Source organism: Syngnathus typhle, linkage group LG3, assembly GCF_033458585.1.
Source record: "Syngnathus typhle isolate RoL2023-S1 ecotype Sweden linkage group LG3, RoL_Styp_1.0, whole genome shotgun sequence".
NCBI lineage: Eukaryota > Metazoa > Chordata > Actinopteri > Syngnathiformes > Syngnathidae > Syngnathus > Syngnathus typhle.
In genome coordinates, this window is record NC_083740.1 from 897,245 (window position 1) to 919,577 (window position 22,333).

General features: G+C 48.3%; 2 protein-coding genes across 7 annotated transcripts; both read left to right on the forward strand.

Moving 5' to 3' along the window:
- Window positions 1-2,190: 2,190 nt before the first annotated feature.
- On the forward strand, window positions 2,191-7,748 carry iqce (IQ motif containing E). Its single transcript, XM_061275120.1, has 22 exons — window positions 2,191-2,538; window positions 2,965-3,095; window positions 3,436-3,477; window positions 3,558-3,597; window positions 3,682-3,822; window positions 4,181-4,264; window positions 4,321-4,370; window positions 4,499-4,612; window positions 4,700-4,750; window positions 4,827-4,897; window positions 4,959-5,031; window positions 5,101-5,141; window positions 5,249-5,400; window positions 5,469-5,524; window positions 5,585-5,829; window positions 5,905-5,970; window positions 6,077-6,184; window positions 6,246-6,332; window positions 6,421-6,619; window positions 6,715-6,827; window positions 6,893-7,005; window positions 7,244-7,748. The coding sequence occupies exons 2-22, from the start codon at window positions 3,045-3,047 to the stop codon at window positions 7,363-7,365; spliced, it is 2,019 nt and encodes a 672-aa protein (XP_061131104.1). The 5' UTR covers window positions 2,191-2,538; window positions 2,965-3,044; the 3' UTR covers window positions 7,366-7,748.
- A 511-nt stretch (window positions 7,749-8,259) lies between these two features.
- ttyh3b (tweety family member 3b) lies at window positions 8,260-22,300 on the forward strand. Of its 6 annotated transcripts, none has more exons than XM_061275124.1 (15): window positions 8,260-8,593; window positions 9,739-9,910; window positions 13,095-13,303; window positions 14,003-14,114; window positions 14,230-14,450; window positions 14,591-14,686; window positions 14,769-14,841; window positions 14,924-14,999; window positions 15,382-15,437; window positions 15,827-15,919; window positions 16,014-16,106; window positions 16,186-16,322; window positions 17,900-18,082; window positions 18,582-18,657; window positions 19,848-22,049. In XM_061275124.1, the coding sequence occupies exons 2-15, from the start codon at window positions 9,785-9,787 to the stop codon at window positions 19,980-19,982; spliced, it is 1,686 nt and encodes a 561-aa protein (XP_061131108.1). In that variant the 5' UTR covers window positions 8,260-8,593; window positions 9,739-9,784; the 3' UTR covers window positions 19,983-22,049. The 6 variants fall into 6 exon arrangements, with proteins under 6 accessions (XP_061131108.1, XP_061131109.1, XP_061131105.1 ...); XM_061275125.1 differs by having other exon boundaries at window positions 17,900-18,018; window positions 19,848-19,987; XM_061275121.1 differs by having other exon boundaries at window positions 18,582-19,990.
- Window positions 22,301-22,333: the final 33 nt, after the last annotated feature.

Genomic DNA, 22,333 nt, shown 5'->3' on the forward strand with positions numbered 1-22,333 from the left:
CCCCTGTTTGTGGATTTTAAGAGGTCTCAAAGACAAAAGCAAAACAGTTTCAGCAATTGATGTGTAATTTGGCGGGATGCAGCAAAAATCCGAAGTTGGCCGTTTTGGGTGATTTGCCAGCTTATCAGTACCAAATAAATATAATTGAAAGTCATCTTGGATCGTGTTTAGGACACTTTGTGCATGTTTGACTATTGCCGACTTTGTGTCTTTCTTGGCCGATAAGTGACATCTGATCCGCAATGGATTTTGTTTAGCCTGGGCTGAAGTTTGTCGGTCTGCCTGTGTGTGTGTTGGGGTGCTTTACACCTGTACAAATATTGCACACTGTGTGAGAGTCAGGAAAATGAGGCCACGCTGGGTTGCATGCAGTTCGGAGAACATATTGGACAGATGCTGAAATTACATTTTACGACAATTTACAGACAGATTTAACACGTATTTGCACACCTATAGGTTTTTGCAAAATGGTGACACTATTGAAATAGCCTCGTTGTGAGTCTCAGTACACAAGTGAGATGCGTAGTAACTACCGTTTTTTTCCGTGTATAGTGCGCCCCCATGTATAGTACGCACCCCTAAAAATGGCATGCTGATGCTGGAAAAAAGCTTGTACCCATGTATAATACGCACCCAATTTTTATGATTTTTTTTTAAAAGAAATTTTTTTTTTTTTTTTTTTTTTTTTAAGTCCCAATGATCGTCACACACGCAGGGAGGCAATGGGTCCCATTTTTATAGTCTTTGGTATGGTCTTAACTAGGCTGGATGTAATTTTTTTTGTTGGCGTTGATTTCTCCGACTGCCCGTAAACGCACCACCGCGCTCCGTGCGCATGGAGCGTGTTTGAAGTGAACAGCAGAGAAGAAAGGAACAAGGCAAAGTGTTGTGAAATAAAATATTACCTGTAATACGGATTTAGGTAGAGAACTGAACTCTCGCTCTTTATATAGCTGACGTGTCTTGCTCATCCGTTCTGCGCATCTGTAATGGCGGCCTCCGTATGATATCCGGTTTGCGTGTGTGCGAGAGCGAGAGAGAGCGAGAGAGAGAGCGTGCGAGAGAACGCTCAACCGTAGCGCGCCGCCGACCGCCCAACTGCACCGGGCTGGTCGATTATTGTGACAGAGCCGTCGCTGAAATTTAGAAGATATTTTTAAAGTCCTGATGTACTTTCTAAAATTTAAGTGGACCTCAGTGCGCACTGCGCAGGGAGCTTAATTTGGTACGGTCGCGCAACCGCAGCGCGCCGGGCGCTCACTGTCGCATTGCTTAAAGAGCGCTTTTGTGTTTTAGGATGAACAGCAGAGACCAAAGGAACAAGGCAAAGTGTTGTGAAATAAAATATTACCTGTAATACGCATTTTGTTATTTGCTGATTGAAACTGCTAATTAAACTGTGAATTGAAACTAATAGGAAGAAAACAACTCTCGCTCTTTATATAGCTGACGTGTCTTGCGCATCCGTTCTGTGCATTTTATTTCACAACACTTTGCCTTGTTCCTTTCTTCTCTGCTGTTCACTTCAAACACGCTCCATGCGACCGCAATGCTCTCGTGTCAGACGCTTGCTCGATCACCTGCTCGTTTGCTGTCCCGTGCGCGCACGAAGCGCGGTGGTGCGTTTACGGGCAGTCGGAGAAATCAACGCCAACAAAAAAAATTACATCCAGCCTAGTTAAGACCATACCAAAGACTATAAAAATGGGACCCATTGCCTCCCTGCGTGTGTAACGATCATTGGGACTTAAAAAAAGAAAAAAAAAAAAATTAAAAATTTTTTTTTTTTTTTTTTTTTTTTGTACCCATGTATAATGCGCACCCCAGATTTTAGGACAATAAATTAGTTAAATTTTGCGCACTATACACGGAAAAAAACGGTAATGTCGATGGCCGCATTTGAGTAAAAAAAAATCTTTCATACTCTATCTGGGTTGATTTTCAAAATTCCCACTGGATATGGATCACGCGGTTTTTCGCTCGAGACAGAAAACGGTGTTCCTTTCACAATACATTTGTATTTTAACTACAAGGTCCATATATTTATCCATTTGGTCAAGAAAGTTTTAAAATAATTATTTATCGAAACTATATTCAATATACATACACACACTTACGAGTTTGACAAAGAATCGTCAGAGAGTCAAAGAATTGAATGCTTTTATTTTGTAGGCAACGTTGTGGCGTTTCCGGTTTACCCTCTGGTTTTCCCGTTTGTCTTTCCCCCAGTCGCCTGGTTGCTAGACGACCTGGTGTGAAACAAGTCACCTTCCTCGGCGAGACAAAAACAACTCCTCGTAACTTGGAGACGCGATGTCTCCAGCAATCCAGCAGCGACCGGGTGGAGAACACGGACGAGTCGACGCGTAGTGAGCAGGGACCTCCAGTGCTAATGCTAATGCTAATGCTAATACGGACGCCGCGGTCCGTTTAAAGGGAATGATGGCTTAATGCTAGCGATGCTACCGTGCTGTTGTGCTAGCCCTTTTGGAGATTAATAAAAAAAAAACAGGAAGAAAATGAAGACCGCCAACGAAGGTACAGTCGTTCATTTTAATAGTTTTTTTTCTCCCACAGGACAATGTCACACTCATCACTTGTAGACAAGAAACAATTAGTGTGACGTCAGAAACAAACTGGTGACGCCATCTTTGCTCTTACCTTTCTCCGGTGTGGACCGTTTCGCGGTGACGTCACACGTCCTTTTGGCTGGCAAATATTTGCTCCTGGTGGAAGAAGCCTTACTTGGTAAAGACAGAGAAGTTTTGAAAACAGGGGGAAATGGCTTGAGTGATGGATTTGCCCGTCACATTTTGATGACAAGGATGTGTCAACGTTTTCAGTTCAGGTCAAAGGTCATCGAGGACATTCTGCTATTTCTGTGTCTATTTTGAATAACCCTACCCTAACTTAGATTTTGCGAGCTGTCACACCATCAACAAATTCAACGTGTGTCTCCGGCAGCCCACTCGTGTGTCCAGTCCACTTGAGTGCCAACGCAGGCTGACATGTCCGCCTAACGTGCTCCCTGGTCAGCCAGCATCATGTCAGGGGGGGCGAGCGACATCCCGACCGATGAAGACTGCGAGGTGTCGGTGAGTTACTCACGTCAACAACGTCATGTTACAATGCGACATCAGTAATCATCCCCCCCCCCCAAAACAAAATCCGTAATACACATTTATAAGTGTGTACCGTAATTTTTGGACTATAAGTCGCACCGGAGTATAAGTCGCACCAGCCATAAAATGCCCCAAAAAGTGAAAAAAAACCATATATATGTATATAAGTCGCTCCTGAGTATAAGTCGCCCCCCCCACCCAAACTATGAAAAAAACCGCGACTTATAGTCCGAAAATGACGGTATTTTGGCACACCATTGTTAGAATATGCATACAGAATGACGCTAATGCACTTTTTCTACATGCGATCCAGCCAGACAATGGCTTCTCGTACTCTGACGATTTTTCGAAAAAGGTACAGTGTGTCATTCACGTTAGAATTCCTCCTAACCGGGAAACAGCTCATTTCAATTCATACACATTTTTTTCCTCAAGACACCAAAGAAGAAACTGGGCAAGCCTCCGCCTTCCCTCAGTGAGTCTCCTGCCACCATTTCTTTATTTACTTTTGTAAATAAAGCGACACTTGAGTGAATTCCACATTTTTGCACGCACGCAGGGTCCCCGTACCTGTCCAGCATGAACGTGCACGCCAGGAAAGCAGCCATGTCCGCCTGGAAGCTCCCGTGGACGTCGCTCTGTGACACGCCCGGCGGGGAGACCCACTCGACTCGCTTCACGTCCCTCAGCAACCACCGCGGTACATGTTCCAAGCACCAGGGGGCGCCGGCTCCTTCTTTGTTTGTATACACAGCTGTGTTGAATATATTTGCACGGACAACTTTTAGGGGTATTGATGCTCGTCTTGATTTCCCTTGCTTAACTTTCGGAGGATTTACGGTAAGTTTTATTTTGGCCCCTTTGGGGACTTTCCGTCGTATTTCAAATTATGGTCCTTGTTTTTAAAGCGATCAACTCGCTGGGGATTGTCTCATTTGAACTTTTTTGCCTAATTTAAGGCAGTCTTATTTTAACCACACCCTTTTTCATTGGATTTCAATTTTGAAGGATTCGAAGGAACTTCATTTTACGTTTTTGTCCTTTTGTTTTTTTTTTAGATCGCCGATCTGAGTGGGACATGACACCGGATTTCCCCAGACACACTTTGCCCAGCCGCAAGCATCATCATTCAGCGCCCAACGGTAAGCGGAGGCCGAGCGAGCCAGCGAGGACATTTTTCATCCCGGCTTTGTTGCAGTTGCCAGAGACAAGGAGGAAATGCATCACGAGATCACGCTCCTCAAGAAGGTAACCTTCCATTCAAGCAAAACTGATGAGCAAGACTTTTCCCGACCAATTTGTTTGATGCGGTTCGAGTCATGCTCATTTTTGATCGCCTTGAATAATTCAGATCTCGTGTCATTTTGTCACCTCAGAGTCTCAACGAGCAGAAGTCTGACAACCAGAAGATGAAAGTCAAACTTCGCCGTCTGGAAGATGACAACGCCAAAAGGGAGAAGCAGCTGGAGGAGTTCCTGGATCCCACCAATGTGATTGCATTTTGAGAACGTAACCTTCGGGCACTTGCGCTAGTCTCCGTTTAATTAACCAAAGAAAGTCAACGCGTCTCTCTGCAGAGGTCCGAGTACATTCGCAGCCTGGTGGACAAGAAACCCGAGGGCAGTGTGGTGAGTGTGTATATCTTCAAAAAATAAAATTTCAAATCTTTGATTAAAACGAACTAGATTGCCTCCATGCACGCAGGTGGTGAACGGACTGAAGCAGAGGATCCTCAAGCTGGAGCAGCAGTGTCGAGAGAAGGAGAACGTCATCAGGTGACACTCGGCATTGCAACGCTAGCTGGATCGAAAAATCCATTGACATTCTCCGCCGCAGCCACCTGCAGAGCGAGCTGAGGACCACCAACCTGCAGGAGATGAAGATGACCGTGAAGAAGTACTTTGAGGAGGTAAACAAAGATGGCCTCCGTCACGCGGGCCAGAGGATTGGCGTTCATACGTGCGCCTTCATCTTTCAGATCCAGAGACTCAAGTTGCTCCTGGAAGCGTCGGAGAAAAGGTTTGCTTGCGCTCCTTCCGGCGTCATTTGCTTTCTGCTTGACGCGACGGACGAGGCGAAGGAAGTCCGGGTCGGAGTGACTCGGCTCAACCCTTTTTGCCTTGCAGCGGAATAGCAGAGGGTAAAGTTTTCCGCAGGCAGCAGAAGGCGCTGAGCTCCACCGTGCTGCGTCTGTCCGAGGACCTCAAACAGCTGCAGCTGGACAACGCCACGCTCAGGGAGGAGCTGGACACCGAGCGTCCGGCCGCCGGCATCAAAGGTTGCCCGGCGCTCCTGCGGCTCCTCCACGGGAAATCAGAAGTCATATGTCAATATTCAATCTCGTAGGCTACAAGGAGTGGAGCAGATATAGACTCTTGAGGAGACTGCTTGAACTGGAAAAGGTGAGTGGAAACTATATTTGAAATGGATGTGTGACATCATCGCTCGGCGTGTTCAATCAGAGACTGGAAGAGAGACCCCCCCTCAAAGCGAGGAATCAATCGGACCGGGAGTGTCAGACCGCGCCCGTCCACCTCGCGCACCAGGAAACTCAGACCGCGCCAGCCAAGCTCTCCAACCTGGCGGTCCAAACAGAGGACGTGACGACGCAGACCACCAAGGAGAAGGAGGTGTTCGACCTACGTGGACGCGTGGAGCGGCTGGAGGCGGAGAGGACGCAGCTGCAGCAGGCGCTGGCCAGCAAACAGTGAGCCGCGACGCCGGCGTCTCGTCCTTTGTCCTCTGTCTTGAAAGCGCCACGGACGTCTGTCTGTATTTCCAGGGAGGACGACAGACAGACGAGGACACGGCAGCAAGATGCGGAAGAAGAAACCCGACGGCACGGCGAGTAGGTTGAGTGTAAAAGAAGACGTTAGCGTATTTGTCACGAGTCCTCGAAGCGGCGGCGCGTTCATCCCGATCGGGAGAATAACGTCGCGCGTTGTCGTCGGCAGCGACGAAGCCAGAGAGTTGAGGGCGGAAAAGGAAGAGCTGGAAAAGCGACTGGAGCGCTGGAGAGCCGAGCAGACGAGCGAGCGGGAATTAGAGCGGCGACGCCACCGGTACGTCCGAGGCCGTCGGCGCTCGCGGCGACGCCGTTTTCTGAACGTTTGCCTTTCGCAGGGAGGAAGTGCAGCTGCTGACGAGGAAAAGGGAGCAAGAGGACGAACGATGGCGAGGCCAACTGGAAAGCGAGCGGCGGCAGCAGGAGTATGTCAATACGCTCTATGATTCGGCAAAGGCAGAAGGTAAGCAGAGCTGGCCGGGCCGGCTCGCCCTCGCCTCCATCTTTTGTCAGACAGGAATTGGAGCAGCTGAGGAAACTGGTGGAGATCCTCAAGGAGAAGGGAAACCAGTCCCGTGACGAAAGCCGGGCCAGTGCGCACCGGGATGACACGGACAAAGATGACGACGAGTGTGACGAAGAGGAAGAAGGACACGACCGCGGCGAGCCGGATACGGAGACCCGGGCCTCCGGCGGGAACAACAAAAGTGAGGTACGGAACATGACGCGGGCCGGACGTGGGAAATGAGCGAGCCAATCAACCGGACTTGTCTGACTTGCGGCGCCGTGTTAAAATGCCCCCTCCAGGCTGGTGATTCCACCATTCCGCCGGGCGGAGGAGTCCTGGATGACGAGTCCTTGGTCAGTATCCAGGCTGCGTTCAGGGGCCACCTGACTCGCACGCAACACCTTACGCACAGGTGAGACGCTCGTACGAGAACAGCTCAAGGCGTGCGTGCGTGCGTGCGTGTAACACTTCAAACAGTTTGCCAAACCAGATGACGTTCCACACAAACGCCAGCGCCGCTAAAAGGAGTTCGGACAAGGAAGCGCCGTGGCCTGCCTCCAGGACGCACAAACCGCTGACGCCCCCTAAAGGTTCGCGCACGCATCGACAATCGTGCACTTTATTAAAACGAGCGACAGCCATTGTTGAGGAGTTGAAAAGTCGGCTTGACGTTGACATTCAGCAAAAAAACAGGCGGAGCTCAATAGTTCCTGTTTGAATTCTTCTTCCTTCACCATCTAGTGGTGCGCAGTGGAATTACATCAGGAAAAAACGGGATTGTTTGAAATCCGACAGAAAAATGAGTTGACTCGGAACGCTTTGTCTCAGACGCAGCCCAGTCAGAGGTGGACGCCGGAGACGATGCCTATTCGGAGAACTCTGACGATTCGGACGACATCATCGTGGCAGAGTCGTACCCTCGGAGAAACAGAGAGGCCCGGATCCTGTGACCGCAAAGCGCCGACGGGCGGGGAAAATCTCTCGCGCCGTAAAGTCAACTCCGGACTTTGTTTTGGCAGTGGAACTCTTGCGTGAAATCCATCGCCTGCCGCCTAAGTGCCTACCAACGTGGACATTCTCGTAGCTGATATAAAGCTTGTAGGTTGTTTTTTTTTTCGTACTGAGTGAGCCGCACTGGAAAAAAATGTTTGAATGAGCCTTCGAGACGTGTCTTTAAAAGTCTTACTGACACGACGAGGTAGAGCACAGTTACTCACGGGCAACATTATTGTACTTTTTGTAAATTAGTTTTTAAAAAAAAAGACTCCTGCCACATTTCAGTTTCGGGAAGCCATCTAATAAATGAACGCCACCACGTCAGCCTGGAAAGTTGGATGCTCTTCCCTTATTTATTTATTTTTTTAAACAGCAAAAATAAAAAGCGTTATCGTCGTCAGCGCGGGACTCGTTGATGCTTTTACATCGTAATCAAAAGATGTACGAACGCGATGTGACTGGAAAAGAAATTGCAGCTCCAGATATGGAATGCTTGGCCTTGGAGGAGGCCTGAGCTCAGATGGTTTGCGTTATTTTATTGCATCAGTCCCAGCTGTCCATTTCAAAGGAAAGAACTATTTAGGTTTTGGTCCGTTTTGGAGAAATGTTATTTTTTTTAGATTAAAATTTGAAGAAACTTAAAAGTTGATGGAAGAGCAATGAGGTAGGACTTAAAAAAAAGGTGAAACCTATGATTTCAAACGGACATTTATCTCGTTCTTGAATTTTTGTTTCTGATGTACGCTCTCGTTGATTTTGCCAATCGATGACGTTATTTTTTAAAATGTTGCTGTCCGCTAGGGGTCGCCACTTCGCTCTCTTTCTCTTTCTTTGCTCGACACGCACGCCCGCGCACGCTCAGGCGCGCGCACGGTCCGTGTGCTCCCTCCCGCAAAGCCTCCGCGCTGTCTTCTCGGATCTTGAAACACTTTTCCTCGTGCGTGTGTGTTTAGTTAATCACCTCCGCGGTTAATATGTGCAGGAGCGGGGCGGTGGTCGCCATCGCTACCCGGTGAACGACACAAAGCTTTTGGAGCGACCAACCCCGCAGGAGGCTGGAAATGGTCGCCGGGCAGCGCCGGTGAACGCGCGCCGCCGATCGACCCGAACGACCGAGCGACCGGCCGGCCGCCGCCGCGTTGATGCGGCACGGAGAAGACGACACGCCGAGCGAGCCGAAAGGTAAGCGGGACGGAATGGCGGTGGTTATGTTGTCGTGGAGACTCGGCCGCCGAGACTGCGGCACTCGGTGAGGACAAAGCCGGGCTGACGCGAGTGAGCTAATCCGAGACGACGGAGGCTCGACTGCGGGTTCGGGCGGTCGTTCGTTCGCCTTTGCGTGACCCACATGTGTGTTTGTGTGTCGGCGCGCTCGGACGGATGCTGAGCGTAGATGGAATTCAACGGCCATTTTTTTTTTTTTGGTGGTCATTGTTAGTTGTGGCGGCGAGCTTCATTTTCGTCTTCTATTGTCAGTGTGCAAGTCGTGATAATGTGCGTGCATACACAATGAGCCCTTTTGTTGAAGTGTGCCCCCCCTTCGCTCATTGCCCCTCCATGAGCTTGTTGTTTACTTGCAACAAAATCGATGGCAAAGTCAAGAGGTGTCAATCTGGCGTGGAAATAATTGACGTGGAAGGAGCACACGCAGGTGAGTTGACTCATCCACGTGGATGGATGGAGGGATGCATGGATGGATGGATGGACGCTCACCTGCCCAAGGAGAAATCAGGACAGACAGACAGACAGGCAGGCAAGACGTGTGCCACTCGGCAAGGCCAACAAATTCCAGAACTCTTTGGAGAAATTTGACAAAAATGCTCTTGTTTTATTTTTAGCAAATATTGTAGAGGACATTTGAAAAGTAATTTTTAAAAAATCAAATTCCAGAGTGAATAGAAGAGAAAATGGACAGCCATGATTAATATTTAAGTTGATGATTTCAAAGAAAGAAAGCTGATTTATTTTCAATTTGAACATTGGAATTAAGAGGAAATAATCAAAATGTATCTTTAAGACGAAAATATTTTTTTCCATTTTCATAAACTTGTAAATTGTTTTCAAGAGCTCATCAATGACCAACCACGGCTCAATCCCAGACAACAACTGATCTGATTGGTTGAGCAACTATGATGTCATTTTCAGTAGCTGGCAACTGGCGATGGATCAAAATTCATCTTCCATAAATGTAACAAACGTGAGAAAGCATTACATATTATTGTTAAGAAAGTTTTTCAGATGACACAAAAGAAATTTGCCCCTTCTGACATAAAATGTGTTCTCTAAAGTTTTCTAACCCATCCAATTTTTATTCCCCCTCCTGTCAGCATCTACGCGAGTAAACGTGATTTAGCCAGCCATCCCGTCTCCAAGATGGCGGCCGTGGTCAACTACTCGCCGCCGTGGTGGGTGAACCTACTCCACCGCTTGCCTCATTTCAACTTGGACTTCCAGTTGGTCAGCAGCGACTTCCGGCCCCAAGACCCCGAGTATCAAAAGGTACGTCGCCCGCATTTCATTTACGCTTTTTCTTTTAGAAGAAAAAGTTGAAAGGTTTTGTAAAATTGATAAACCATTCTTTTTTTTTTTTAAGGATTTTTTTAAAAATGTGGAAATCATTGGGTTTTTTTTAGTTTTTTTTTAAAGAAATAAAAACATTTTGCAGACTGAAAAAACGATAAGAAGAAATGGCGCCGACTCAGTTGGCTCAGTTGGACTTTGACATGCTCACACCACTTCCATTTTTTTTATGCTTCTTGCTCTTGCTCCTAAAACACCATGGTAGATGCCTGCTCTATCTGCAGTTGCGTCAACTCACGTCTGCCGGTGACTTCATTTGCGCCACTGACGGCGTGGGAAGGCGAAACGCCGCCGCCGCCGCAGTCGTGTACAAAACAAAATGCGGAGGGAGGGGGTAATGGGAGGAGGATGATGATGGTGGCGCTGGTGGGAAACGAAGAGGTGGAAGAGGATAAAAAGCCTCAAGAGGCGCAGGCTTGATGAGCCGTGGGAGGTGCTTTTTCTTCTAAATGGCGACTTCCTGTGAGACATTCACTGCTTAACTGAGGCTCTTTGTGTGTGTGTGTGTGTGTGTGTGCAGTGGAATTTTAAGTAGCCCCCTCCCCGCCCCGATGGTGTAAACCAGGGGTGACATTTTAGTTCAGGGACCACATTCACCCCAAATTCATCCCAAGCGGGCTGGACTGGAAGAAAAATGCTTTTCATTTTTACGCAGAATTTACAGATGGGCCCATTCTGGCCCACGTGCCATATGTTTCCGACCCCCCCCCCCCCCCTCGATAGACTTCCTGTATGTCCTACCGTGTTAGTCACATGTGTGCTGCCTTTCTGCGTCAGTGCGTATTTAGCACTTGGCGTTGGTTTGAAGAGGTGAGGTCACAAACCTCCCTCGGGGCCTTTTGTGTAGGGGAGGGGGGAAGTGAAGGGGCTCCATTCAGGGTGCATCATTAATTGGGGCGAGATGGTGAGAGGCAGGGAAAGTGGGTGAGAATGACAAGAAGAAGAAGAAGGCGGGGGTCCAATGAGATGGAAGGGGCCGAGGGGGTGTCGGCTGAAAAGAAAAGAACGCTCTCTTTCACTTTTCCCGCAGCCAAGGCCTCTTTCGATTGTCCCGGAGGCTTTCACGCGTCCGCAAACAAATATGGCGACCCTTTGGCACGATCTGCTATTGGGGGCCAAAAGCGGCAGCCATTTTGGCTCAAATGTGTTGCGCTTGAAACACATTTGTTAGCATCTTCAAGCCGACAAAAGAGCGGAACGGCCACGTTTCATTGCCGTTCGTTCCCACAGACTAACCCCGGCGGTCGCAGTACACATTTGTCCCGATTTTTGGGTGCCACGACCGGAAAAAGGGTCCGGCGGCCATTTTGTGCCAAACAGCATCAAATAAATGGACAAGCAAATATTAGCTTCTTCCAAAAGAACTTTTTTTCAAGAACTTTCTGGCTAGCTAGGGCACGTGTAGCACATTAGAATGTTAGCATTTTTCACGCAAAGAAGCGACCAAGATGTTTTTTTTCTCTTTGAGAGAAGCCGCCTCTCTGTGGCAGCCATTTTGGCTCAATGGCAGAAATCCGTTCAATGTGATTCTCTCTTGCTGGCTTTTTTTTCCCTCGAAAGCTGAAATCGGAGATTGTGTCCTGAGGTTCTGTCGGGGCCTCAGAATAGAACGAGTCTGTGTGTGTGTGTGTGTTTACTGTAAAGCGCTGGAACTGCAGAGTCAGCTTTGCGGTAGCGCAGCTGCAGAACATTACCCAGGAGTCACGTGACGTGTAATTACACACAAACTCCGCCCTTTAATTGTCATCCGTTAGCGTTCTGCGAGGCATTCGAAAGCGTCGGGGTACCCGTCTTGTCGACTGGGTCAAAAGCAAGCAAGCGGGCGGGGGGGATGAACCGGAGGTCAGCGAACGCCTCGGGGAAAGCCTGGCAGTTGTTTGGCAGCCATGGCGCAATGCTGGCGGGTGCAGGGTGCAAGGACGAGTCATTGCGGTGGAAACCATTGATCTGTGTCACATTGGAAAGCACAGATTGAAAGTAGATCACGGCGCAGTGGCTGCCCGCTAAATCCTCCTCCTCCACGCTGCCAAGCGATCTGGAGGAAGACACGCACGCACACGCACGTGTGCTTAGTGAGTGTGCTAATTACAAACTAATTGGTCCTCGCTTAATCTGCGTTGACGCTTTGGCGGCGCTGCGCTTAATCTCACGGCTGTCAGGTTAGATGCGCCAGTCGATGAAATATGTCGAAAAGCTCGGTCGTCTCAACACGATATTTTGGCGGTGGGTCAATTCCCACCGGCCCACAAAATGGTTGAATTTTGAATGGGGGGGAAAAAAAAAAAGATTAAAATTGGAAAAACAGGTTAAGCTTTGTGCTCTTTCTCTTCTCCGCTAGCAGACGCTAACCACGTTCGGTCCGTGTTGCGCAACGTGGGCATAGGTCGAGCGCAGAAAGCAGGTCATGAGAAGTCTTGTTCAGGGGGGCCTGTTTTGGTGACCGTCCAAAACGGAGTCCTGAGAATGTTCCGGCTCTCTTTGTCCGCCGGACAAGCGGAAGCGTTTTGTAAGCGCGCCGTGTTCTCGGCCTGGTTCTGCCTCCCAATGAAATGACTATTCCAGACCATCCCAGGGGAGCATGGGGTGCACAGACACGGACGGATCCAGATACCTTCTGAATGTGCTCACGTAGAGCAAATGAATAGTGCGAGAAGTAGACGAGCTAGCGTCTTATTTTGGTCTCCCGCCTCCTCCGCCACCTGCTCTCGGGTTTACACATGAAAGCTTTTAGCGGGTTAGCGTCCCGTGTCTGGTCGTTGCCGTTTTGCCTCCATGCTTGTCTATGGTGGCACGCTAATGTGCTAGCGTCACGGCTAGGCAGGAAAATCTTGCGCCTCCTTTCTGTTTCATAGATATCCGCGGTTTGGCCTTCTGAAATTCACATTTTTTACCGGGAAGCTACTTATTATTTGTTGAAAAGTCATGGCAATCCACAGGGTTCTGTTTTAGGGCCCCTGCTGTTTTGACTTTTGTATTTTGTTTCTCTTATTATCGATTTCATTGTGGACAGGCAAAAATATGTCCGCTGCTAGCGCAAGAAGCTAACAGCAGTCTGTCTGAAGACATTTGAACTCTTGGTGGTGGTTTGCCTGTGTCTTCCCAGTCTGTGCTGCTGCTGGGCTCGGTGGCTCTGCTGTGTTTGGGTCTGGACCTCCTGTTCCTCCTTTTTTACTCCTTCTGGCTTTGCTGCCGCCGGCGCAAGAGCAACGAGTCGTCGTCGTCGTCGTCGACGCACCACGCCAACTCTCAGCGGCCCAGCGCCGACTGCTGCTGCACCGCCTGGTGCGTCATCATCGCCACCCTGGTGTGCAGGTGAGACCTTCTGCTCCGTGTTTGTCTGCACACATGAAATTTGATTGACGGGATGCCTTCATTTTCTGCCTTGGCGCTTCATCCTCGTCCTCTTCATCCTCAACTCGTCATGGTGATTTCCCACCCTCCCTCCCCTCCCTCCTCTTCTATTTATTCTTCCGTTCTCTGCTTGGGCCTCTCGCTGGCCTAGAAAGGTTGCCGTGGCAACAGAAGCCGACTGGCTGCAGAGAACAGAAGTGAAATTTACGGTCACAAGGAAAGCTGTTTGTGTGTCGCCATGACTCATTGACAAAGTGTTACTTCTCTTGCAGCTTTGCAAATGTCATCATTCGCTAAAATATCTGCGCGCGCGTGTGTTTATTTATTTACTGAGGCGTCTATTGGGGGTAAAGCGTTCGTTTATGAGCGCAAATGTAAACGTCTGGTCCCGGCAGAATGTAAACGCACGTTGGTTGTGGGGAGATGATGAAGTGGCAGCGTGAAAGCACATTAAGAAGATCATAAAAAAAGCCCATAAAGTACAATCGATGCTAATGGCCGCTTCCTTCTCGTTTCCGTCTGCAGACGAGGATTTATGTCTTAGCCGCCCGCAAATTCGAACACGCAAATTCCCTCTAACGGTAGCTGTAAATTCTCCTGCACGAGCAGCGGCGACGTACACGTCGGCCTTCCTCACCATCCGTTTGTTTTTCCCTTCAGCGCCGGCATCGCCGTGGGCTTCTACGGGAACGGCGAGTCCAGCGACGGCGCCAGTCGCCTGGCTTACTCCCTGCGCCACGCCAACCGCACCGTGTCGGGCATCGAGAAATTGGTGAGGAGAAAAAAAAATGGTATTAAATGAACGTTGGAGGTATTCTTCCGCCTGCCGCTAGAGGGGGCCGTAGCGCACGTGTCGTATCAATCGCGATGACGTGTTCCCGACTCAGGTGTGGGACAATGCGGCGGCGCTGAACCAGACGGTGGAGGAGAACCTGGCCCAGCTGGAGACCGTCTACCAGGAGCAGACGGACTATGTGTCCATCGTCCAGAAGCTGCAGGGACAGCTGGACGAGCTGCTCAAGCTCCTGGTCGACGTGCCCTTCTGGTCCAACACGGCCGTGTCTCTGGAGAACCTGGCCCGGCAAACCGAGGCCTTCGACTTCTACAGGTCACCACTGGCAACGGATGATTGATGATTGATTGAGTGACGATTAATGGCCGTTGTCAATGTCTTGATTTGGATACAACTTGAAAATCTGCACAAAGTTCAGAATATCTTGATTGACCATTTTCCCAAACTGCTTGCAGGTGGTTGGGCTACCTCGGCCTGCTCTTGTTCGACGTCCTCATTTGCCTCCTGGTTCTCTTCGGACTTATCCGGAACTCCAGAGGAACTCTGATCGGGTACGTGTGGCCACATTTGGATTGTTTTGCTCCGTCACCTTGGCGATCGCGTCACATCGATGTGGTTTGTGCCCGTCGGCAGCGTGTGCCTGCTGGGCGTGCTGACGCTCGTCATCAGCTGGGCGTCCCTGGGCCTGGAACTGGCCGTCGCCGCGGTAAGCCCGTCGCCACGGCAACGTAGCAAAGCCGCCGCCCGGCTCCGCACTGACGTCATCTCCTCCTCGCGTTTGCTCGCAGTCGGCCAGTGACTTCTGCGATTCTCCCGACGCCTACATCGCCCGCGCCACCCAGGAGAACGCCGTCATCCAGCAAGGTGTGTTTGATTGACTTTGATGGCGCCATGGGACATTTCTAAACGACGGCCTATTACATTTGCAGCGTGCCATTTTTAGCCTGCCTCCCCATTTCCTCCTCAGTTCCTCTTGTCTTAATGAGATCTGTTGACGTTCAGTTGTTTCCGCTCTGGCTGACTGGCACGGTGGCCATTTAGACCGACAAAGAGAACGCACACTGAGACACGCACACGCACGATATGCCATTTGGGAGCTCGACAAATCGCATGCATATGTGCCCGCCTGTCTGCGTTTTGTAAATATCAAATCTAAATTGCGTTTCCTCTTTACAGTGTGTGCAGCGACTCGCCACCCCCCCCCCCCCCCCCCACCGTTTTATTTACATCCGTGTTTCCTTTTCAGATATTCTGCAGTATTACCTAAAGTGCAGCCCGGGACAAGTCAACCCCTTCCAGCAAGTAAGTGGACCATTTTATGGAATTCATCAAATGTTCAAAGTGATACAGTTGAGGGACCCGACCGGCAGCGGATAGAAAAAATAAATGTTTTGGTAGCAAGACAAAGAAAAATGCAAATCTTAAAAACACATGAACTAAATACACACTGAAAATGGTTATCAGGATTCTACAAACAGGAAATGAGCTCAATGGAAAGGTTGGATTTTACCACAAATGGCCACAAGAGGGCGCTAAAAACAACAGAACACCGAACGAGACGTTTCGTTGGACGACGCAGCTAATGTGATCATTCATTTTGAGTCGCTGTGTGGGAAAAGTCTCACTTTGGAAGCCAAAATGCATATTGGTTCTCCACCGTTTCAAAGATGCCTACTTGTGCGTGTGTGTAGAGGCTGTCGGGGAGTCACAAAGCGTTGGTGGAGATGCAGGACGACGTGTCTGAGCTTTTGCGATCGGCCACGCGGGAATACGCCAACACCAAGGTGCGTGCGCCGTTTCCCTCGCACGTAGGCGAGCGACAACTTTCCCCCCCGTGTTACAAGTTTCCCATCTCGATTCTCACAAATATTCTTCCAGGCGAGTCTGGACCAGATCCAGTCGGTGCTGAACTCCACGGAGGTGGGCCTGCACCAGCTGACGGCGCTGGTGGATTGTCGCAGCCTGCACATGGTGAGCAGAGCCGAAATCCTACCAGACGTTCGTTTGCCCAACTGTTTTGTCACCGGCGCCCCCTACCTGCGTGTGGCAGGACTACGTGCAGGCTCTGACGGGCTTGTGCTACGACGGCGTGGAGGGCGTCATCTACTTGGTGCTCTTCTCCTTCGTCACGGCGCTCATGTTCTCCTCCATCGTCTGCAGCGTGCCGCACACCTGGCCCGGCAAGAGGTAACGCCGCCGCATGCACGCACGCACACACGTGCAGCAATGCGATGAATGCTAATGCTAACATGCTACTAACTGGTAGTTAGCGGGGTTTCCTCAACTTCTCTTGGCTCAGAACTTGATGAAGGAATGTTGACTGACAAACTCTGACATTGTCTGACTTAATTGTGACCTCACGACAGCATAACTTCGATATACTAATTTGATGGAGTTAACGTTCATTGATAAAATGACGCCATTCTGGCAAAATTAGGATTTGATTGGTTCTTGCAAAATTATATTTTTTCATTGCTTTTCGCAAAACAACAGTGACCATTACGACATTCTTTCAAATCAGTATTCTGATTTTTTTTTTCCTTTAGAAAATGAGATAAACATCTTTCTTTTTTTGCAAAAATCCTTTTCATTTTTTTTTTTTTTTTCATACATCTTATTGCTTTGGTGAAATGACAACTTCTTGTCAAATTTGATCATACACGCAGAGTGATGTTTTGGTTTTTGTCATATGGTGACTTGAATCCATAATGAGATTATTATTATTATTATATTATATTGCACCGTGAGAAGCCGTAGAGTTTAGGAAGCCCTGCTCCTGGGATTGTCGTGGAAAGCTTGAGGAGTCTTTGCATGTCGTCCTTCCTTGAGTGGCGCGTCCCCCCCCCCCCCGCATCATCCATCCTTCCTTTTCTGCCCGCCAGCACCAGATTGTGCTTTATTTCTGCCCCCTCCTCCCCAACGTGTCCCACTTCCTCCTTCTGTTGCTTCCTTCCTTCCTTCTGTTGCCCCATTCCTTCCTTTTCCCTCCTCTCATCCCCCCACAACGTCCTGCAAAGCTCGACATGCCGCGTACGGATGACGTCTCGAACGACGTTCGGTCTTGACACGCCGGCTCCGTTCCATGTCGTCAGCCGCAAGCACTCGAATTGGACCCCATCCTTTATTTGAAACTCAAAAGTTTGCGGTGTCGCTTTTTGGCGCATCATGCTGGGACTGGAACAGAGAAATGTCGCCCCCTAGCGGTCAGTCAGGGCGAAAACATACTGTGCGCGTTTGCTGAACTAAGGAAATGACAAATTCATGATTCGATTGTGATTTCCTTATTTCTCATATTCAAGTGTAGCTCTGCTTTGTTGACGTTGTTCATATTTTCTGCAGTTTTTAAACTGCAGTGTAAAGAAATCCACCTTCCAAAATCAACGCCAACCTTTCCTTTGCGGCTGCTTTACATTTTGGACCATTTTTGTTTCAGAAAATTAGCCCCCCAACCAGCCCATATTATTATTATCATCATCATCATCATATTTGTATTTTTATTATTTGCTTTAAGTTCCATGGAGCACCAGCCGCCCTTGTCTGAGACTGCAGGGAGGGACAAACGGCTGCATGTCCACCGATTGGCTGCATGTTTATCGACATTAGCGTTAGCATCGCGCTGCTCTGACGCTTTTGCGGGCATGTTGTCGACGAGCTCACTAGACCTGGCCCCTCTCCTCTTCTGCTGTTTGTTTACAATCTGTTGTCTCCGCCCCTTACCACCCATCCTTTCCGCCGATCCCTAACCCCTCCCACTCCCCCAAAAGGACGGATGAGGAGGACGGAGAGGACGAGTCGGGCGCCTCGCGGGGCGGCGGCGGCGGCGCTCACGATAACCTGTACCGCGTTCACATGCCCAGTCTCTACAGCTGCGGCTCCAGCTACGGTAGCGAAGCTAGCCTGCCCGCCACCGCCCACACCGTCAGCAATGCCCCCGTCACTGAGTACATGTGAGTTAGCGCACCACGCTAGGGCTAGCTAAGATAGGAAAGGCAACAATAACATTATGAGGGAGTACAAAAAAAAACAACCTTTCCATCAAGTACGCTAGACTTGGGTTCGGTATGGCAGTTTTTGTTAACGCGTTCAGGATAATGGATCTGTCGAGATCCGCTAGCTAACGGTTTTATTTAGTATCGATTTTTGCTACTCTAATTCGGAGCGCAAGTGACAACGGTAGGCGGAGCGGTTGCGCGCCGACGCCGACGACTTCCATCCCAAACCTTCCAAACCCGTACGGCTTGGTGGAAACGTGATTTTCATAGATAGTTTCCCTTGTGATGTTTGAGCAAATTAGCCAACCTGCCTGCTTCACACCACCAAATCGGTATCCAAAAGAGCATCATGGAAACTTTCCAGATGATTTGAGGCTAGCAGCAGTTGAGAAGCCAAGCCGCGAGCCGAGCCGTCTGTCCGCCGCCCGCAGTAACCTTTGATTCTACAACGCAGGAACCAGAACGCAAACTTTCAGACCCCCCGGTGTGAGAACACCCCTTTGATTGGCAGGGAGTCCCCTCCACCCTCTGTAAGTGCACACTTTCTAGAACATTCCCCCACCTCGCACGCAGGCTGCCTTCCAATAAGCCGCGCTAGCAATTGGACGTTTGTTACTTGTGCGGGCTATTGGAAGGTAGCCCCCCCCATCCCCCCCTTCACCCCACGGTCTGGATCAGGGTCATTTTGGCAGCCTGGGCAAACGCGAATAGACGAGTCCTCTACTTCTGATGTCTGCAGGTTGACTAAAGGGAGTCCAAGTAAGAGTTTTTCAGGCGAAGCAGCCCCTCGGAACCCGCCCCACCCCGCACCATCCCAGCCCTGCCTCCCCCCTCCCCCAATGTTTCATTGTGTGCATTTGATTGGAGGTGTGTGTGTCCTTGTTGCGGCGTGCACTCGCTACATGCTAGCGAGATGTAGCGGGTGATCGGCGGCTAACTGGTTAGCAGGCTAACTTCAGAACTAGAGCACTAACCATTTAATCAACGAGTCATTGACAATAACATCATCTCCACCTAATTGATTGTTAATTAATCAACGTAATCAAACCCCGGCTGTCCAAATGACTGGTCCAAGTATTTCTGTCATGATGTCATCTACCTCCCTACCTACTAACGTACCCGTGTTGCACTTGCTTGCCTACCTACTGACTGACTGACCAACCAATCCGATGACCTACTTACATCTCAACGAAGCGTTCCAACTGTCTGCCAACCGACTTAACAATCTTCTCCCAACCGATCTACTTAGTACTTCCCTCTTACTCACCCTACCTATGAACCAACCAACCAACTAACCGTCCTACCTCCCCACCAACCAAAATGTTCCATTGACCAACCAATCTCCCCTGCGCTGTTTCTGTTGACTATAGCTACAGTTCCTCCCAGCCTACCAACTTAACCAAGTCCCTAGCAACCCACCTAGCTACCTACCTGCATCCCACGTCTTCCAACTGACTGACTGATCTCCTTTCAACCTCCTACCTACCTCTCAACTCTATCCATATTTTCCATCCTACTGTCCTAGCTACCTAGCAACTTTCACCTACTCCCATAGCATCTTTCTGAACCCACCCGCCCACTCTTCCTACCATTCTCCCACTATTCAAACACAACTCAGCATTTATTCAATTGAAAATTTTCTTTGGTCTTCTTATTTTCTATCCTTTGACCTCTACTGCCCCCTTCCTTCCTTCCTTCCTTCCTTCCCGGTGGTCCTCAGTACACCTCCAGTATGAGGGCCAAATACCTGGCCACCAACCGCCCCGACCAGAACCGCCGCTCCGTCCCCAACAACCAGCTGGACCCGGCCAGCCGGCCCCACGCAACCGCCCGGCCGCAGTCTTCGGTCCACTAGTGACCGATCATTAGACACGTCCCCCCCCCCCGACACACACATACACACACACACACACACTGTACAGAAATTGTAAATATGAATCATAACTCCACCACTGATTTATTAACTGGTGATGTGCTGTGCCGTGCACTTATGTTGCTGTATTTCACACATATGCACAAATTTAGACTCACACACACACACACACACACAGACATTCACACACATCTAGTCTAACATCATCATCACCTAAATAACCAAGACTTGTCCATACAGCTGACTTTTTTTTCTGGAATTCACTCGGGAGCGTTTCAACCGAGAGGCCCACCATGTGCCAAAATGATAAAGGGTGCCTGAATTAGATGCTAGAAAAAAAAAAAAGCTTGCTTTCCATGTAAATAGAAAAAAAAAAGCTGAAACGATAAGAATTCAAGCTGCAATGGAAGGATAAAGAGGAGGAAGGACTTTGGGAAAAGCAGGAAATTGCTTGCTTGGTGCTAACATAAGTCGGCAAGAAAGAAAAAAAAAAATTCTGTTTTTAAACTTTTTTTCCTCCCCCAAGTATTCTACCACAAGTGATACTGTGATGAGCTTTTTTTTGAGTCCTCATGAGCACAATTTTTTTTTTTCTTTGAGGCGACTTTTTGAAGGCTAAACGGGACACTGCCAATGTTGCTCCTGCTACTGTACAGTATGTAAAGACTGTAGTCGTGAACGTGCGCATGCACGCAGGTGTGGCGTGGTTAGCGTCACATTTCGCTCAACTTTGTTTACATTCGAGACATATAGCCACTACACACTTGCCGAAAATTTTCAAATCTTTCCGAACATAAGGCTGTTTTTAGCCGTTGCTAGAGTGAATGAAAAATGCGAAACAATTGTCACGCAAATCTGAAGAAAAAAAAAATGGCTGAAAATTCTGTAATGTGCATGCCGGGCCAGTAGATGGCGCTGTCATTTTGCGTTGTACATGTAGACTTGCTGGGAAAGCGCAGTTAGCATAAACACTTAGCGTTTTAGTCTGGAATGGTAACTTCCAATTTTTCTAAAATGTGCATTTGTAATGACACAGATGCACACAAACTGAAAATGTGTAGTATGCATGGCAGGCCAGTAGTTGGCGATGTCGCTTTATGTGAGGAAAGGCACGTGTGTCACGGCTGCGTCGTTAGCATAAACACTATGGCTGCGCTTTTTTTGTTTTAGCGTTAAGTTGGGAACTTTTTCCATGTACTTACATTTTACAATGTTGTCATTGAAATCAAACGACGTTTTTACCGATGTTTGTTTATGCGGCAACAACCTAGCAAGTGAATTTTTCGACGAGGTTCTTTTTGACCTTTCACGTGTTAGCGAAAAACGCAAGTACATTGCCTTTTCTCAAATAATTACATTTTTAAACCATTGTCATCTTAACGAAAGTTTTTTATTTTGTTTAGCTATTCTTGTCTAAATGTCCTCTTACTATGCACATGCGCATCGTAAATCGTACAACTTGGCAAGGACATTAGCATCTACGCGACCTTCGAACCTTTACAGATCACAATTTTTAGTGCTTGGACAGGAATGCTAAGATTATTTTTAAAGGAATCCACAGGATGTCGTCGCGTCAACAAATGAGCCAGAACTACATCGTTTTTAACCATCTGGCATAAATTATTAGCTTTAGCATTAGCATTGTGAGTGTCGTAGTCAACTCGGAAGGTCGTGTAATATCCGACCCTGTACAGGATTAGCACATTGGAATTCATTGGGTTAACTACCACTTGTCATAATAGCGAGACAATCTTGTGTTTTTAGGATCACTTCTCTACTTAGCTGCGTCATGCTACGTTCAACGAGCATTCGACGCCTTTCATAATGTTTTTAAATTGTCCTCATGCTCCTGATATCAGCACCTAATTTTTGGGGAGATGATCTCATCTTGTAACGTAATGGACATTAAAACATTTTAAAATAACAAAAACAAAGTATTAATGATGTACATGTCCAAACTGTGGTAATGATATAATTCAAGCTGGAAAATAAATGTTGAAAAACAAAAAGATGTGAAATTAAAACAACTTTAACATGGATTTGATCTCAGGTTTGTCTTTGTTTCTGTCACCATCTAGTGGTCAAGTTGAGGATGTCACCTTAAGGCGATTGAAAAAGGGTGACTTGTTGATGCTGGCTAATAGCTTAAGTTACTTCTGCGAGAAGTTCTCCGGTAAGTATTTTAGTCTAATAATTTAATTGTAACACTAGTAGGATTTAAGTCGTAGTAATTTAAGTTAAAATCAAACAAACAAAAAATCTAAAGGCCTTCAGGATATCAAGACTCCAACTATAAATACCGAGAAAATGTTGATTTAATTCAAATTGGCACA

Coding starts and splice junctions, on each gene's coding strand:
- iqce (XM_061275120.1), top strand. CDS start 3,045: ATGTCAGGGGGGGCGAGCGACATCCCGACCGATGAAGACTGCGAGGTG. Junction 5,401..5,468: donor TCCGGCCGCCGGCATCAAAG/GTTGCCCGGCGC, acceptor TCAATCTCGTAG/GCTACAAGGAGTGGAGCAGA. Junction 5,525..5,584: donor GACTGCTTGAACTGGAAAAG/GTGAGTGGAAAC, acceptor GTGTTCAATCAG/AGACTGGAAGAGAGACCCCC.
- ttyh3b (XM_061275121.1), top strand. CDS start 9,785: ATGGCGGCCGTGGTCAACTACTCGCCGCCGTGGTGGGTGAACCTACTC. Junction 15,438..15,826: donor AAGTCAACCCCTTCCAGCAA/GTAAGTGGACCA, acceptor GCGTGTGTGTAG/AGGCTGTCGGGGAGTCACAA. Junction 15,920..16,013: donor GGGAATACGCCAACACCAAG/GTGCGTGCGCCG, acceptor ATATTCTTCCAG/GCGAGTCTGGACCAGATCCA.